The 17080-nt window shown below is 43.1% G+C and overlaps 1 protein-coding gene across 7 annotated transcripts in view; it reads right to left on the bottom strand.

Moving 5' to 3' along the window:
* The window catches only part of SEPTIN11 (septin 11), a 124825-nt gene that overhangs the window by 79548 nt on the left and 28197 nt on the right, over positions 1–17080 (bottom strand). For all 7 annotated transcript variants that reach the window (XM_075861657.1, XM_075861694.1, XM_075861665.1 and 4 more), the window contains exon 2: positions 1363–1483. In XM_075861657.1, coding sequence (XP_075717772.1) covers positions 1363–1483 — 121 coding nt within the window. The remainder of the gene's footprint in view (positions 1–1362; positions 1484–17080) is intronic.

Genomic DNA, 17080 nt, shown 5'->3' with positions numbered 1-17080 from the left:
CGCGATTTCATCGCGGCATTCAAAGGGTTAACGGCAGAGAGACGAGGTTTCTCTTCTCTCCGCTGTCAGAGCGGGGCCGTGGCTGTGTATTACAGCTGTTGCCCCGTTCTCGATGGCGCGCACAGACGTCTGTCACACAGGACGAGAATGCTCATCCTAATGCGCGAAGTACTCGCTGCTTAGGACAAGCATTCTCGTCCTGTGTCGGCAACCAGTTAATAGTAAAAGGGGTGAATACATATGCACACAGAATGTTTACATTTTTAATTATGTGCTAATTTTTTTTTTTAACAAGGTATTTTTTTTATCATTCCACTGTAGTATTTTGGACTATTTGGTCAGGTCCATTACATAAAATCTAATTTAAACGCCAATTTAATTCCAGATTGTAATGCAATAAAATAAACACTAAAAAAACAACTTTTGCACTGCACTTTAGGGCTACATGCACACGTATTTTGCTGCGGAAATTATCCAGTAAAACTGCAGGAAACTGCAAGAAATTCGCAGGAAAAAAAACACGTGTTTTTTTCGATACGTTTTTCCGTTTTGATGCGTTTTTTGGCGCGTTTTCATGCTGCGGATTTTGGTGCACTAGATGGAATTCGCAAGCAGAAGAGCAAGATAAATTGACATGCTGCGGATTCTAAAAAACGCACCACAGGTCAATTTCAGTCCCGAAAATTACTGCAGCATGTACATGAGATTTCCTGGAATCTCATTGACTATGCTGGTACTGTATTACGCTGCGGATTTGCCGCGCGCAAACCCGCATTGTGTGCATTGACCCCAACTAGCTCCAATGTCTAACATTAGCTCCATATTTTGGACATTCTAACTGTGGAAATAATACAGAGGGGAAATGCACATTTGTCTTTTTGGAAAACGGTAAAAAAAAAATTGAAAAAGAAAATAAGTGCAAAAACATATGTTGCCAGTCCATACAGTTTAGACCCTATGGCTGAGTTCACACATTGCGGATTTGTTGCAGATTTTCATTGCAGATTTTACCCTTTGCAATGCAAAAGTGTAAGATCTGCATCAAACCTGCAACAAAATCTGCAACAAATTCGCAAATGTTAACTCCGCCTAAGGCCTTGTTCACGCAGTGCAGATTTTACGCAGATTTTGTATGCATTTTTAAAGCCAAAATCAGAATTGGATCTTGGGGAGAAGACCTACAGTAGAAGTCCTTCCATTATATATTTCTTTTGTTTAGGTTTCATTACTGGTTTCGGCCTAAAAAATACATGCAAAATCTGCAGCAACTCTGCACAGTTCATAACACAGCTTTCTTATTTCTGTTACAGAAGAGTGGCACATATAATATGGGTGTAACCACAAAATAAAAAGTTAACTCACCAACACATAGTATATTAAAGCAGAATCCCTGGGAAGTTGACTTGTTTACCAGCTGGTCAGGAAGACTGTCAAACCCAACATGTCCAGAGAGGGCCAGATTTCTGAGGTCATCATTGGGTGACTAAAAAGCAAAATGTACACATTGAACGCAAGTATTAACATAAGAACGCTGCATAGCAAAGTATTGTCATTCAAGTTCAAGTGGTGGAACAGCACTTACAGTTCTTGAACCTGTAGGAGATGAGATATGGATAGATATGTACAGGTCAGCGGTCCCCAACCTTTTATACCTGGTGAGCCACATTTAAAGTGGCACTTTTCTGGGGATAGGATATGTCTGTAATATTGGTAATGTGGATGTCTTATTGTAGTAAGAGCATATGGTTATAACTCAGCGTTTCTATGGCGAGCTACACAGCAGGGGGTTGCGAGCCACTGATCAGGGACCACTGGTATAGGTCAATAGCACTCTGAAGGGCTTGAATGTGCTATGGGCCCCAAGTGCTTGCCGGTAGCATTTTATAAGTAAAGACTATATTTCTTACATCCTTCTGTAAAATGACCCAACAAAACACAGAATTCCATAGCAATAACAATCAGAAACATTTCAACAATGGAATTACAAGTAGATACAACTACAAGTACATATGAAAAAAACAAATATTTAAAAAAAATGTTGTGCCTAGATATCCTGTTACATACCCGGTATGGCACCCTTCCCTCACAGAACCCCTAGAAGCCGCTTCTAGGGCACTGCAGGAATCACACCACTGCCCATGTACAGGAGGATCCAGTCTGTGGGACTGAGCTACTGGGCATGTGTGACTCCACTGGGTGGACATATTAATAGAAAATCATAAAAACACCAGGGGGCGCCAGAACAAGTATGTAACAGCAATATCTAAACACGGAGCGTTGTTTTTTTTAAAAAAAAAAAAATTATTCCAATTGAAAAGTTGATAGACTTTGCATCATCTAACAGAGATATGTAATATTTAATCGTGGGACAACCAATTTAAAATGCCAGACTATATAACTTTGACCTGTCAAGTAAGGCCAGGTTACCCAGTACACCAGCACAACATTTCTTCATAACATTGGTGCAGTCATGCATTTCAACCTTCGTTCCACTCAGGTATTTGGAAACCTTATCTGTTGTGTTCATAAAACACGCTCAGATCCCTTATGTCTGGGTGACGCAATAATATATCTCAAAAACTGCATTCTAGTAACATTAAAAAAACGGATGAAGGATGTACTCCGGTTCAGGGTGGCTGCAGCCATCCTCTTTTTGTCCTGAAAACCCTTTGTTTTTATTGGGACAATGTCAGCACACAAAGTCCATAAGGGTCCGGGACACGGCAGAAGCAATCCTTCAGTGAGGCAGGGGAGAATACCTCTGTAATTTAGAAAAAAAATAAACAAAAACATTTCGGGTACAGTATGGAAGCCGTATTTCGGTTCTGTACCTCACTGATCCACGCGTTCATGTGTATGAGACCGAACACTGGAGAGTTTATTTTTCATATAATTTGCTTAGGCCTCATGCACACGACCGTATTTTTTCCCACCCGTAAATACTGGCGTAAATACGGGTCCGGTGTCACACGTATTCCACCCGTTTTGCACCAGTATTTACGAACCCGTGCTCGTAAATATGGATCCGGTGTCACACGTATTCCACCCGTATTTACGAGCGCGTTTTTGGCGGCAAAATAGCACTGCACTAATCGGCAGCCCCTTCTCTCTATCAGTGCAGGATAGAGAGAAGGGACAGCCTTTTCTGTAATAAAAGTTAAAGAAATTCATACTTACCCGGCCGTTGTCTTGGTGACGCGTCCCTCTCTTCACATCCAGCCCGACATCCCTGCATGACGCGGCAGTCCATGTCACCGCTGCAGCCTGTGATTGACCTGTGATTGGCTGCAGCGGTCACATGGCCTGAAATGTCATCCAGGACGTCGGGCCGGATGTCGAGAGAGACGCGTCACCAAGGCAACGGGCGGGAGACCGGACTGGAGGAAGCAGGAAGTTGTCGGTAAGTATGAAAGTCTTTTATTTTTATTTTTTACAGGTTTATACTGATCGGTAGTCACTGTCCAGGGTGCTGAAAGAGTTACTGCCGATCAGTTAACTCTTTCAGCTCCCTGGACAGTGACTATTTACTGACGTCGCTTAGCAACGCTGCCGTAATGACGGGTGCACACATGTAGCCACCCGTCATTACGAGAGCTCCATAGACTTCTATGGACTGTCCGTGCCGTTATTACGGCCTGAAATAGGACATGTTCTATCTTTTTCAACGGCACGAGCACCTTCCCGTGAGAAAACGGGAAGGCACCCGTCGCCAATAGAAGTCTATGAGCCCGTTATTAGGGGTTGTAATTACGACCCGTAATAACGGGAGTTTTTACGGTCGTGTGCATTTAGATTACAATTTGCACATTTTGAACGTCTCAGGAAAAATAAAATCCCTGTACTTTTCCATCGGCAGTGGGTCCAACAATTAAATTGCTCTTTTATGCCAACGTTTTGCTATAAATATATCAACTTGTGTGATATTTTATGCTATTCCATAAGTAACGTTGGTCACCCTGCTAATTGAAGTTAATTAAAAAGGCACACACACACACACTAAAGCTAGACCAACAAAAAGGATTCCTGGCACGACACTGGATACAGTAATCCAAATGAATGTACATCAAGTCAAAGAACTGCTTATTCAACTTGTGCTCCCGATCTAAAAAGGGACAGCGCATTGATGATGAACTACATCAACTTTTTGGAAAAGGATCTCCAAATGATACCTTTTCCATAGAGATGTAAATAAATAAACTTGATTTGTAACAAACGGCTTATTTTAAACTAATCATTTGATTTTTCAGATGTTTGCAGCCTATTGCTATAGTGACTACAAGCCCAACATCTAAAAAAAAAAAAAAAATCCACTTTGAGTGGGGAATGTGCAAAGATATGGAGATGAACATATGCCACCCTTGCCCACTCTTCTCTTAATTAGTCTAGGTTTACAAGACTACTCGTCCTGTTCAATTCCCTATAGAAGTGTTGTGTGAGACAAGTTAGGTAGGTCTCATGCACATAGCTGTATTACAGCTGTGTTTTGTATGGAGCTGTAAAAAGGCTGCCATAAAGGTGCATGGGGTTTAAACTATACCTTAGTGTGTCTCTGATTTTGCTAAAAGACAAAAGAGATTTCTTGTTAGATTCCATCAATATCTCCGTGTATTCGGCATCAGACGTGGCCTGTATGGCAGCACAGACTCTGTACACTCGGCTCGGAGTGATTGACAGCTCTCCTTGCATACAAAGTCATGCAGAAAAAGCTGTCAAATCACTGTATATAGGGGGGGGGGGGGGGGTAAAGCAGGACTCACAGGCTCTCTGCATGAGTCCTGGCAGCATTTGGACACCTTTTCTTATGAAAATACTGAATCGAAATCATAAGAAATATACATCCACAATCTCAGGATCTCCCCTCTATCCTATGCTGCTCAGATAGAGACCTGACAGAACCGCTTTATGTTATTTTATTAGGAAGAACACTGGGGGTTTCAACAAATGGACCCACAGTGATCAGCTCTTTACTGGACGGCTTCCTTTTGAGAATCAGTTGTCCATTTCAGTTAAGGTAATCTCTTCCACTTTGTACCCTCAAAGCTAGCAATACATGTGATGTGTGAGGGTATGTGCACACACACTAATTACGTCCGTAATTGACCGACGTATTTCGGCCGCAAGTACCGGACCGAACACAGTGCAGGGAGCCGGGCTCCTAGCATCATACTTATGTACGATGCTAGGAGTCCCTGCCTCTCCGTGGAACTACTGTCCCGTACTGAAAACATGATTACAGTACGGGACAGTTGTCCTGCAGAGAGGCAGGGACTCCTAGCATCGTATATAACTATGATGCTAGGAGCCCGGCTCCCTGCACTGTGTTCGGTCCGGTACTTGCGGCCGAAATACGTCCGTCAATTACGGACGTAATTAGTGTGTGTGCACATACCCTGAGTCGACTGCATGTATGCTAATCCAAGTAGACGTAAGGCCATGACTATATTTGTTTTCATTACAGCACCAAAACATTCTGCAGCGCTTTACACTAGGACTGGGCGATTATGACCTAAATCAAAATCACAGTTAATTGAACATGTAACCTCCATTAGGATTAATGAACGATTATTTAGGCCACGCCCCATTTTGCATGCTACGCCATTGAATTTATATTTATCCCGAGCCTGAGGTATACTACCATATATAATATACCCCCCGACACTGCCCCCACACAGTATATTGCCTCACAGTGCACCCACACATTATAATGTTCCCATAGCTGCCCCCACAAAGTATCATGCCTCTATAGCTGCCCTCCACTCTATATTGCCCCCCATAACTGCCCTCCACACAATATAATGCCCGCATAACTGCCCTCCACACAGTATAATGCCCGCATAACTGCCCTCCACACAGTATAATGCCCCCATAACTGCCCTCCACACAGTATAATGCCCCTATAGCTGCCCTTCACATAGTATAATGCCCCCATAGCTGCCTCTGCACAGTATAATACCCCAATAACTGCCCTCCACACAGTATAATGCCCCCATAACTGCCCTCCACACCGTATAATGCCCCTATAGCTGCCCTTCACATAGTATAATGCCCCCATAGCTGCCTCCACACAGTATAATGCCCCCATAACTGCCCTCCACACCGTATAATGCCCCTATAGCTGCCCGCCACACCGTATAATGCCCCCATAACTGCCCTCCACACAGTATATTTCCCCCATAACTGCCCTACACACAGTATAATGCCCCCATAACTTCCCTCCACATAGTATAACGCCCCCATAACTGCCCTCTACACAGCATAATGCCCCTATAGCTGCCAACACACAGTATAATGCTCCCATAGACAGAGATACAGATGAAACCGGTAAAAAATAATTGCAGAAACCAAAATGCACAAGATAACGTCGATTAATTGCGCTGAATTTCGGTTATCTTTCCATTAATTGCCCAGCCAAACTTTACAGAAATTGTCCTCACTCACTGTCCCCATTGGGGCTATCTAAAGTCCCTATCAGTACGATGTAAGAGTGTTGGAGGAAACCGGAGTACCCGGAGGAAAGCCACACAAGTATGGGGAGAACTTATAAACTCCATGCAGATGCTGTCCTTGGATTGGTTGGATTTGAACACAGGAACCCAGCGCTGCAAGTGCTAACCACTCATGGACAAAAAGGGAGAAGTCAAAATAAAGAAGATGATACGGAAGACTTAGTTTCATAACTCCATAGGTGACTACAGTTGCTACTTTCAGACCCCTATTATAGTTTGTAAGTGTAAAGGATCTGCCAGGCACAGCTTCTGTGTCAACGCCCATAGGTAATCAGTCTGCACCTGCTTCTATGTCTGTGAGACTGACTCCATCTTCCACCACTCAGGATGGCAGGCTTAGGAGTGGGAGAGCCTATCACAGCCTGGCCAGACGGAACTAGCTCCCGCCCTCTGTCTATTTATACCTGCCTTTCCTGTTCCTCCTTGCTTGTGATTCTTCTCGTTTGGTTTCCTGGCCCTGCTGCAGCTTCTGAACTATTTGACCCTGCTTCATATTGACCCTGGCTTACTGACTACTCTCCTGCTTTGCGTTTGGTACCTCGTACACTCCTGGTTTCACTCGACTCGTTCACCACTCGTTGCTCACGGTGTTGCCGTGGGCATCTGCCCCATTTCCCTTAGCTTCTGTGTACCCTTGTCTGTCGGGCACTTATTGAGCGTAAGGACCGTCGCCCAGTTGTACCCCGTCGCCTAGGGCGGGTCGTTGCAAGTATGCAGGGACTGAGTGGCGGGTAGATTAGGGCTCACTTGTCTGTTTCCCTACCCCCATCATTACAGTAAGCTTATTTGTTAGTCTCGTTAAGACAAAGAGTAGTAGTAGTACGCTTTCTGGTACTGAATAAATAATTAAAGGGATTGTCCGGGCATGGGGCAGCTTTTCATAATGATGACCTATCCACAGGATAGGTCATTAGTATATGATTGGTGGGGGTCCGACACCATGCTCAAGTGACTAGGAGCAAAGCTGCAGTAACCCAGCACGGCCGCTATACAGTGTATAGAGCCATCAGCTTCCAGCACTGAACACTGCAAAACTTCCATTGCCCGGGTACAGCCAGAACATCTAATAGGTGCGGGGTTCGGGTGTCGGACCCCCACCGATCATATACTAATGACCTATCCCGTGGATAGGTCAGCAGGATGAAAAACCGCCCCGGGCCTGGACAAACCCTTTAACATTGCATAGGTAATCCTCAAATAGTACAGCAATATTATAGTACACTTTTATGGTGCCAGATTAAAAACCAGAAACAGTAAGGCTGGGTTCACACGACCTATTTTCAGATGTAAACGAGGCGTATTATGCCTCGTTTTACGTCTGAAAATAGGGCTCCAATACGTCGGCAAACATCTGCCCATTCATTTGAATGGGTTTGCCGACGTATTGTGCAGACGACCTGTAATTTATGCGTCGTCGTTTGACAGCTGTCAAACGACGACGCGTAAATGGACTGCCTCGGCAAAGAAGTGCAGGACACTTCTTTGCCACGTAATTTGAGCTGTTCTTCATTGAACTCAATGAAGCACAGCTCAAGATTTACGAGCGTCTCAGACAGCTCGCAAAATGCGAGGAGGAGCATTTACGTGTGAAACGAGGCAGCTGTTTTCTCCTGAAAACAGTCTGCCTTTTCACACGTAAATGACAGCTAGCGTGTGCACATACCCCAACACCGGGAAGACGTATCAACCATGGTTTTGAGTAGACTATTCTTAGGAAGTCAGTGGCTCTGGGTCTATATTATATTCTCCGGTGCTCATGTACGCCACACTTCACACACCAGACATGGCAATAAAGGAAATGTTCAAGTCAGTCAAGGTTTTTGTTCACAATTTCCCTTTATAAAACACAGATAAAGGAAACACTTGACTATTATTCAAGTTAAATCCCACAATAAATGCCAAAATGTATTTTATTGAATTGCAGTATATACTTAAAGAGGCTCTGTCACCACATTATATAATGTGATCGGCGCTGTAATGTAGGTAACAGCAGTGTTTTTTTATTTAGAAAAACGATCAATTTTCACCAAGTTATGACCTATTTTAGCTTTATGCTAATGACTTTCTTAATGAACAACTGGGCGTGTTTTTACTTTTGAGCAAGTGGGCGTTGTGGAGAGAAGTGTATGACGCTGACCAATCAGCGTCATACACTTCTCTCTATTCATTTACTCTGCACACAGTGATCTTGCTAGATCATGATGTGCAGTCACATACACATTAACGTTACTCAAGTGTCCTGACAGTGAATAGACACACCTCCAGCCAGGACGCGATGTCTATTCACAATCCCGACACTTCGGTAACATTTGCGTGGGACTTACAGCACAGCAAGCGTGATCTCGCTGTAAGCTGTCATTTACAGCGAGATCTCGCGAGATCACACTGTAAATGACAGCGTGATCTCACGAGATCACGTTCGCTGTGCTGTAAGTCCCACACAAACGTTGCCGAAGTGTCGGGATTGAGAATAGACCGCGTCCTGGCTGGAAGCGATGTCTATTTACTGTCAAGACACTTCAGTAACGTTAATGTGTGAGTATGTGACTGCACATCATGATCTAGCAAGATCACGATGTGCTGAGTACATGAATGGAGAGAAGTGTATGACGCTGATTGGTCAGCGTCATACACTTCTCTTTACAATGCCCACTTGGTCAAAAGTAAAAAAACACACCCAGTTGGGCATTAAGAAATTCATTAGCATAAATCTAAAATAGGTCATAACTTGGTGAAAATTGATCGTTTTTCTAAATAAAAACCACTGCTGTTACCTACATTACAGTGCCTATCACATTATGTAGGAGATAGGCCACTTATAATCTGGTGACAGAGCCTCTTTAACACGGTCTTGTTCATGTGGATAGAACTGCAGCACACATCTCAATCTGGCAGTACCTAGGAGAGACAGTACTGAATTGTAGTACAGCATAAATTGTCTATAGTATAGATAAATATATATGTGGATACAGTGGAACCTGAAAGGCTAAAGGGGTTTCAGCATTTTAGGGTTAGTCCAACTATGTATCTATTAGTTTCAGTCCACTCAACAATCAGTTTGGCCACGAGAAGGACTCTAAAGCCATACACTACAAATTGGGCCCAAAAAACGCTATTAAAACGCTGCGTGTAACCCCAACAGATCTGTACAAATCAGTCTACTAAATTGGCCACACATCAATCTACTAATCTAAAGGCCGTAGTACACCGGCCGATACTGGCCGATGCAGCGAGTGCCGATCAACGAGACAGCTCTTTGATCGGCGCTCGTTTGCTCCTGTCACAAGGAGATATGTATTGGGACGAGCGGATGTTACTCTGATCACTCGTCTCCATACATTATCATGTCGGCAGCGCGTCATCCTGTTTACACACGGAGATGTGCTGCCGACAACGATAATATTCAACTTCTTTAAAACTATACAATCAGACGATAATATTCAACTTCTTTAAAACTATACAATCAGCAGAGGAACGAGTGTTTGCAAGTATCGACAATGAGCGTTCTATGAACGATTGTTTGTCTGATAATCGCCAAGTGTAAAACCCCCTTTACTGAATGCACAAGGCATTACTTTCTGCAAGATTAATCATCTCAAATTGTGGATCTCAAAGATGGCGTTAGTCTTTGAGAACTTCCCCGGTTACTTATCGAAAATTACAACCATTTCAATTTCTTGAAACGGCCATCAACTATCTTGAAATGCAAAGTTCTGAAACAAAATCTGATAAAGTACAGTTCACTCCGTCATTCTTTCAAGTGTGGTTCCATATTAACAAAAACACCTTCTACAATGGCTGCTGAACAAAGTGCAAAGGCAAAATGCAAAATTTATGAAGCAGTGTAAATATGTAATGATTTAGCGAATGGCAGGAGGGACTACATTGTTTCTGCTGACCGACACATTACATTAGCTATCCCTCTTTTAGCTTTTACATACTTTAAGAAAATGTCTGGTATGCCAAGAACCGAGCAGAAACCACAAGCGCACAGCAGATGTGCAGCTGCACTAGAGAAGTGTGCGCAAGATCAAATCTAGCAGCCCACATTGAGAATAGACTAGAATAAATGCTCTGGACAGCACATTGTAAGTTCTTACATGACAAGATCCAGCTATTACAGAGTATGACAGTGATAAACAGGAGAAATAAGGTAATCCGTGATATGTAGGCAGGTCATGAGGAGGAAGAGTCTCCCTAGGGATGATATGAGACTAGCATTGCTACATGTTCCAGTTGACATGGGTATTTATCAATAACACAGTAGTATTAGTCAGTCTACCTTCAACACTAAAGAGCCATAGAAGAACCCATATGTTGCGTACATCGTAGGTCATGGCATTACCTCCTCAAATATATGTTTTGTTTACATGTAAATACAAGCACAGCAAACATCAATTATGTTTCAGAAGAATGGGGCTCCCCTAACCCCCGTTTTGCAGCAAAAGTAGTCTGGCTAGTGGTTGCCACTGACAGCTGGCACAATTCTCTCTGTATTGTACTGTATGGGAGAGCAGCTGAGTGGAACCTGTTCTTGAAATAGCTGGGGGGTGCCAGAAGCTACATCAAAGTCATACATGAGGGTATGTCCACATGCTGTGTTTCCAGGCATATTTCGGGGCGTAAACGGGAATTCAATGGGAAAAACGGCGTTTCATTCAGAGGGGGCGGTTCTTTTACACCGTTTTAAAAAACAGCGTGTAAAAAAAAAAGGAGCATGTCACCTTTTGAGTGGTTTTTGAGGATGTTTTTCAGTGTCAATAGAAAAACAGCTCAAAAAACGTCTAGAAAAAAAAAAAAAACGCCTCAAAAAACGTTTTCAGATTAAAAAATGGCTGAATATCAGGGGCTGTTTTTTCAGCCGTTTTTAGTTTTAGCAAAATCAAGAACGGCTGAAAATGAGGCTGGGTTCACACGACCTATTTTCAGGCGTAAACGAGGCGTATTATGCCTCGCTTTACGCCTGAAAATAGGGCTACAATACGTCGGCAAACATCTGCCCATTCATTTGAATGGGTTTGCCGATGTACTGTGCAGACAACCTGTAATTTACACGTCGTCGTTTGACAGCTGTCAAACGACGACGCGTAAATGGACTGCCTCGGCAAAGAAGTGCAGGGCACTTCTTTGCCACGTAATTTGAGCTGTTCTTCATTGAACTCAATGAAGCACAGCTCAAGATTTATGAGCGTCTCAGACGCCTCGCAAAATGCGAGGAGCATTTACGAGTGAAACGAGGCAGCTGTTAACCGTCTGTCTTTTCACACGTAAATGCCTCTCATCGTGTGAACATGCCCTCACGGAGCTGTTTTCAAAGGAAACCAGCCTCAGATTTTCAGCCGACTTTGTAGCCGAAAACTTTTTTGGAGGCATTTTTTGGGCTGTTTTTCTATTGACACAATGAAAAACAGCTCCATAAATGGCTCAAGAAGTGACATGCTCCTTTTTATGCAGCGTTTTTTTGAATGCACCGTTTTTTAAATTGGCTGCATAAAAAACACCTGTCTGAACGAAACGCCGTTCTTCTCATTGAATACAATGGGCAGATGTTTGTAGCCATTTAGTTACCATTTTTCCAGGCGTATTTCGAGGCGTTTAGGCAAGAAAACGACAAATTAAATTATGAATGAAATGTAGCCAAAGAGTATATAACAAATTATATTTTATATTATCGTTTTATGTATAATTCAACTTTTTGGTTTTTCTCAGATTGGAAATCAAAGCTTTTACATAAGAGTTTGGCACTGATGCTTTTATTCTGTGACATTTATTGTAATAACTACATTCTTTCCTCCCCACAGAAATCCAATATGTGGCCACTATGTAAAGCCTTCCTTCTTCACCAAACTAGATGGCACAACAAGTCTTCCCCATCCTGCGTGCTGTGTGGTTAGCCACAAGATAAGCAGTTACAGTATGACTCACCCGCTACCAATTCCACACCCTGGGATCATGGCGGTCTGTGGCATATACACCAAAGTTAGATCAATGGGATATTTTTGTAAGCATGAGCAAACACTATTTTGATTTTGACTTCCCCCAGCTCTGCAGGCTTATTATAGGAATATTTCTGCCTATATAAGAAATGAAAGCAATAATCCGGACTGACCTAACATTGGATGGTGCTCTATGCGCTACCTTCACTTGGCAACACCTCCTCTCATACAGGTGTACTGTCATAAATTGTACAAATACCCATACCAAAGAGTGCCAAGGTATATGTCGTATAGTATGGTGCCCAATTACAGTGCCATACAGTTGCCTAAATAACAATAACATTCACCAAACAACGGCTCTCTACAAAAAGTAGTCTAATAACATGCTTTACAATGTCTAAATAATATTGATATACATTTAATATTAAGATTTGAGGTGGTCACAAGCCTCCAGTGCCAGGCCATCTGAGGAACCCACTTCAACAGTGGCAGCTGAAACCCCCCAACCCCCCACGGGACAACATGGGATCACACTGTTCATTCAAAGACTATAACAATGCAGATATCTCCCGTATCTCACGCGTAATGCAATCTTGCAGTGTCCACCTCAGAGGTCCACCAAGGCTGAAGGAAAAAACTACCTTCATAATAACACAAATATGGAAAACTGCTACAAACTTTGAATTCTTACTGGTCAAAAAATTTTAAATAAAAAATGTCCTGTCCTGTTTTTATAGATATTTTTGTTAGGACATCTCTATATCTTAGGGCCTGTTCACATCAGCGTTGCTCTTCCATTGAGGAGTTCCGTCTGAGGTTTCCGTCAGGTTAACCACTCAACGGAAAGGCAAACGGAAACCTTGGCTTGCATCACCATTGATCTAAATGGTGACAGAAACCTTGCTAATGGTTTCCGTTCATCAACGTTGTGAACGGGTTCCGTTGTTTTGAAGGAATCAATAGCGCAGTAGACTGCAATATTGATTCTGTCAAAACAACGGAACCCTGTCACAACGGTGACAAACGGAAACCTTTAGCAACGTTACGGTCACTATTGAGATTAATGGCGAGGGAAACGGAAGCTAAGGTTTCAGTTTGCCTTTCCGTTGAGGGGTTAACCTCCGATGGAACCCCTCAACGGAAGGGCAACGCTAATGTGAACACAGCCATAGACACTTGGGGAATTGGAACAGAGACAGTTGCCTACTAGAAACACAGTATGCAGAGATGACAAGGAACATCTGTGCATTCTTCTGCGTCTCATAAGCTTCCTCCAGAACAACACGGATGTGAAAGGCAAAGAAGAATTCTGAGATGTGTCGTCAAACTGAAAACATATGTCAGGACCAATGCGTCGTGCCAAGTCTCTGCTAGTATTCTTCTCCAAATATCATAGCTGCTTCTTCTGCACAAATGTGTATTCTTAGGATAGCTGCACTACATTCCTTGCGAAGTCTAGACCACTCCCATTCACCAACATGCCCAATCTGCACATTTATATTCCACCAATGTGTTTCTACTGCTTTAGAGTAATACACAAAGGCATGTGCCAAACTTCCAGTCATATTAACAACTGTTGAGTTCTGTGCATAACGTAGTAAGAAATATATAAGGAAGCTTAAACATTCGAAGGATGGATACAGATGGGGACCTTGAGTAATTTGACCCAGTGTCAAACAAAACGGCAGTGATGTATGTTGTTACAGATTTATCAAAGGGGGCAGATGCAGTCATCAATTTGGTGCAACATATGTCAATATGGTAGATGGCCGGTGTTTCCGCTCCAGGAGAAGTCCCTGACTTCACGGTCCATATATGGACGCAGTGACGTCAGGCACTTCTGAAGCGGAATCCCCGACCCTGTGGCCAGTGTTTCCGTTCAAGGAGAAGTCCCTAACTTCACTTTCCATATACTTCTGAAGCGGAATCCCCAATCCCCGGCCACAGCGTTGCCGAAGCTGTGGCTAGGGATTCGGGATTCCGCTCCTACTGGGAGCAAAAAAATACCCTCCTCCTCCTCCTCACATGCACTTCGCACTGTGAGAAGTAGAAGGAGAGAGAGCGAGCGACGGAAGACACGGCCGTTACTCGGGACACATTCCAGTGATGGCCGTGTATTACCCAGCCCCATAGACTTCTATGGCAGCCGGGCGGCCGGGAGAACGGCTGAAAATAGGGCATGTCCCATTTTTTGACGGTCGTGTGAATAGCCCCATTTGGGGTCTATTGTTCCTACTGCGGTCATGCGATTGCCGTTTTTTGAACGGCCGGAAAACCCTGTCGTATGAATAGTGAGAAAACATGCCCATTATTGACAGAAAACGTCCTGTACTGTTGATGTAAAAACAAAATATGTATTTTAAAAACCTAGCCTCATAAAGCAATTTTGAAAGTTGAAATAATACTGGACATCCAAAGAATATACACGATATTCATAAAAAAAACAAAAAAACAAAAACCACACCCACACCACAATTTTACAGAACACAGATTTAAAAAGGGACAACGCTGGTCAACCCCTTTACAAACGGCCCTATCAGAGTGTAGTGTCCACAGCCATGGATTTGTGAACGCTCCCCAGGAGACACCAGCGTTCATTTCCACTCCGTTCTGCTGTGTCCTGTAGGGTGCACATAAAAATCATCAATTAACCCATGATCACCATGGACTATAAGAAGGGCTCTGCCCTTTCACTCATTGCCGGGGCGTTGTTGTGTTTACCCGTGTTAGTCTTGCAAATGGTCCCTTAGTGTTATCCTGTTCCCGTACCTGCTACCTGTATCCCGTGCTATAGTTGTTCCTGTGCATTAGAGTGTTGGAGTCGTGTTGTGCCACCTGTCACGCCTGCTTATATACGCGTCTGGTGTCTGCAAGTTCATCTGTTCCGAGCCTCCATTACTGTCTGGACTATCAAAGGTATTCTTGTACTAGGCCTGTTTGGCCAGTTGCTACTCCGCTACGGCGGTGCGGCCTAGTGGGTCCACATACCCACGGACCGTGACACAGGGCATATAGATGTAATAGAGGGTAGTCCATCCTCAGCATCCATCTTTCTTAGCCAGATAAAAGATCGCTGCTAAAAGCTGCTCTTGCTCTGGAGCGCTTAGTGTAAGCCACTACATCAGTCGGCATTGTGCAATACTACATATTCCCTGCAGAAATGTGTTGGTGCCAGGGCTGAATTTAGAAGTCCTTGCTGAAAAACCCCTTTAAGAAAAGTATACATTGAGATACAAATTTGCACCTTTCATTCCTACAGGGCCAGTAAGCTCTGCACAGCAGTGATTCCAAGTCACTTTGCCAAGGTTTGGATTTAATAAACAAGAGTTCAGCATTTCTTAAGCTTTGCATTAACATATGTTAAACATATGATACGGCAATGAATAGAGCCAAAAGATTTTACAACTGAAAACAATACACAATGCAATATGTAGAGTGGTCACCGAAAAATTTGAATTGAAGATAACTGGCAGACTTTACTAAAAGAAAGGTTCTGTGTAATAAGCCGGCACATCTGCTTCAAGAAAAGATCCACTTCTGTGCCTACTTTTCTAAACATTATAATTTCTTATAAAGGCAAATATTTAGAAATATGGGTGGTGCCAATCCATGAATAGGCAGACACGCTGCTTCGGTAACGTAAAAAGAAACAATTTGGTTACATTGTTGTAAATGCACTGAAAAGAACAAATAAGTAGGCAGTATATACAGGGTTTAACAGCTGTGTATAAGGAAAGAATCAACTGTAGCCTCTGGTGCCGATGTGTCCTCGCTCGTCCGACACGATGCAGGACCTGGGGAAGGAAGTGAGTGACGTCACAGCGTGATCTCTCGAGAACACGCTGTGTCTGTGCACTGCCAGAAGCTGGGCGTTCTGAAGAGAAGTGGATGATACTTCTCGTCAGAACGCCCAGCTAGTAAAAGAAGTAAACAAACACACATAATACACGCCCAGTTGGACTTTAGCAAGCCTCATTTGCATAAATACAAAAATGGTCATAACTTGGCCAAAAATGCTCGTTTTTAAAAAATAAAAACGTTACTCTTATCTACATTGCAGCGCCGATCTGCTGCAATAGCAGATAGGGGTCGCAAAATCTGGTGACAGAGCCTCTTTAAGTCCTTGTGCATTTTGCATCTCTTAATGCATTGACAGGGCTATCGGTGTTTGGATGATCCTGCTACACAAGACAGTGTAAAAGGACCAATTGTACACCTTTGTATGTCTCCAATTTCACAAGGCGGCATACAAAATTTGTCTGTCTGGTTACATACAAATTCAACTGAAAAATAATGTAACCATATGCCGCTGTACAGCCTACTGCACCCAGAAGAGGCTTTACTCAAGCACTAACTACTATAATACTACATTGTAGAGGATAAGGATATGGACAAGTATGGAGTAATGCAGATATGCAAGTATGCATAATTTAAAAAAAAAAAAACATGAAAAAGTTTGGCTATTTTATTATAAACCAACTGTACAACCGTATTGAATCCGTTTCGGATGGTGCCACCTTTTAAGATTCTGTAGAATCCAGTTTCATGCATGAGCCCTTGTAGGCATTGCTGGACCTCAATGCCAACATTTTTCAGCAAGGCAGTGGTTATGTAATGTTTAGTGGGTGGGAGAATACT

The sequence above is a fragment of the Rhinoderma darwinii genome, chromosome 1, assembly GCF_050947455.1.
Source record: "Rhinoderma darwinii isolate aRhiDar2 chromosome 1, aRhiDar2.hap1, whole genome shotgun sequence".
Lineage (NCBI taxonomy): Eukaryota > Metazoa > Chordata > Amphibia > Anura > Rhinodermatidae > Rhinoderma > Rhinoderma darwinii.
This window is presented reverse-complemented; position numbering and strand designations above follow the sequence as displayed.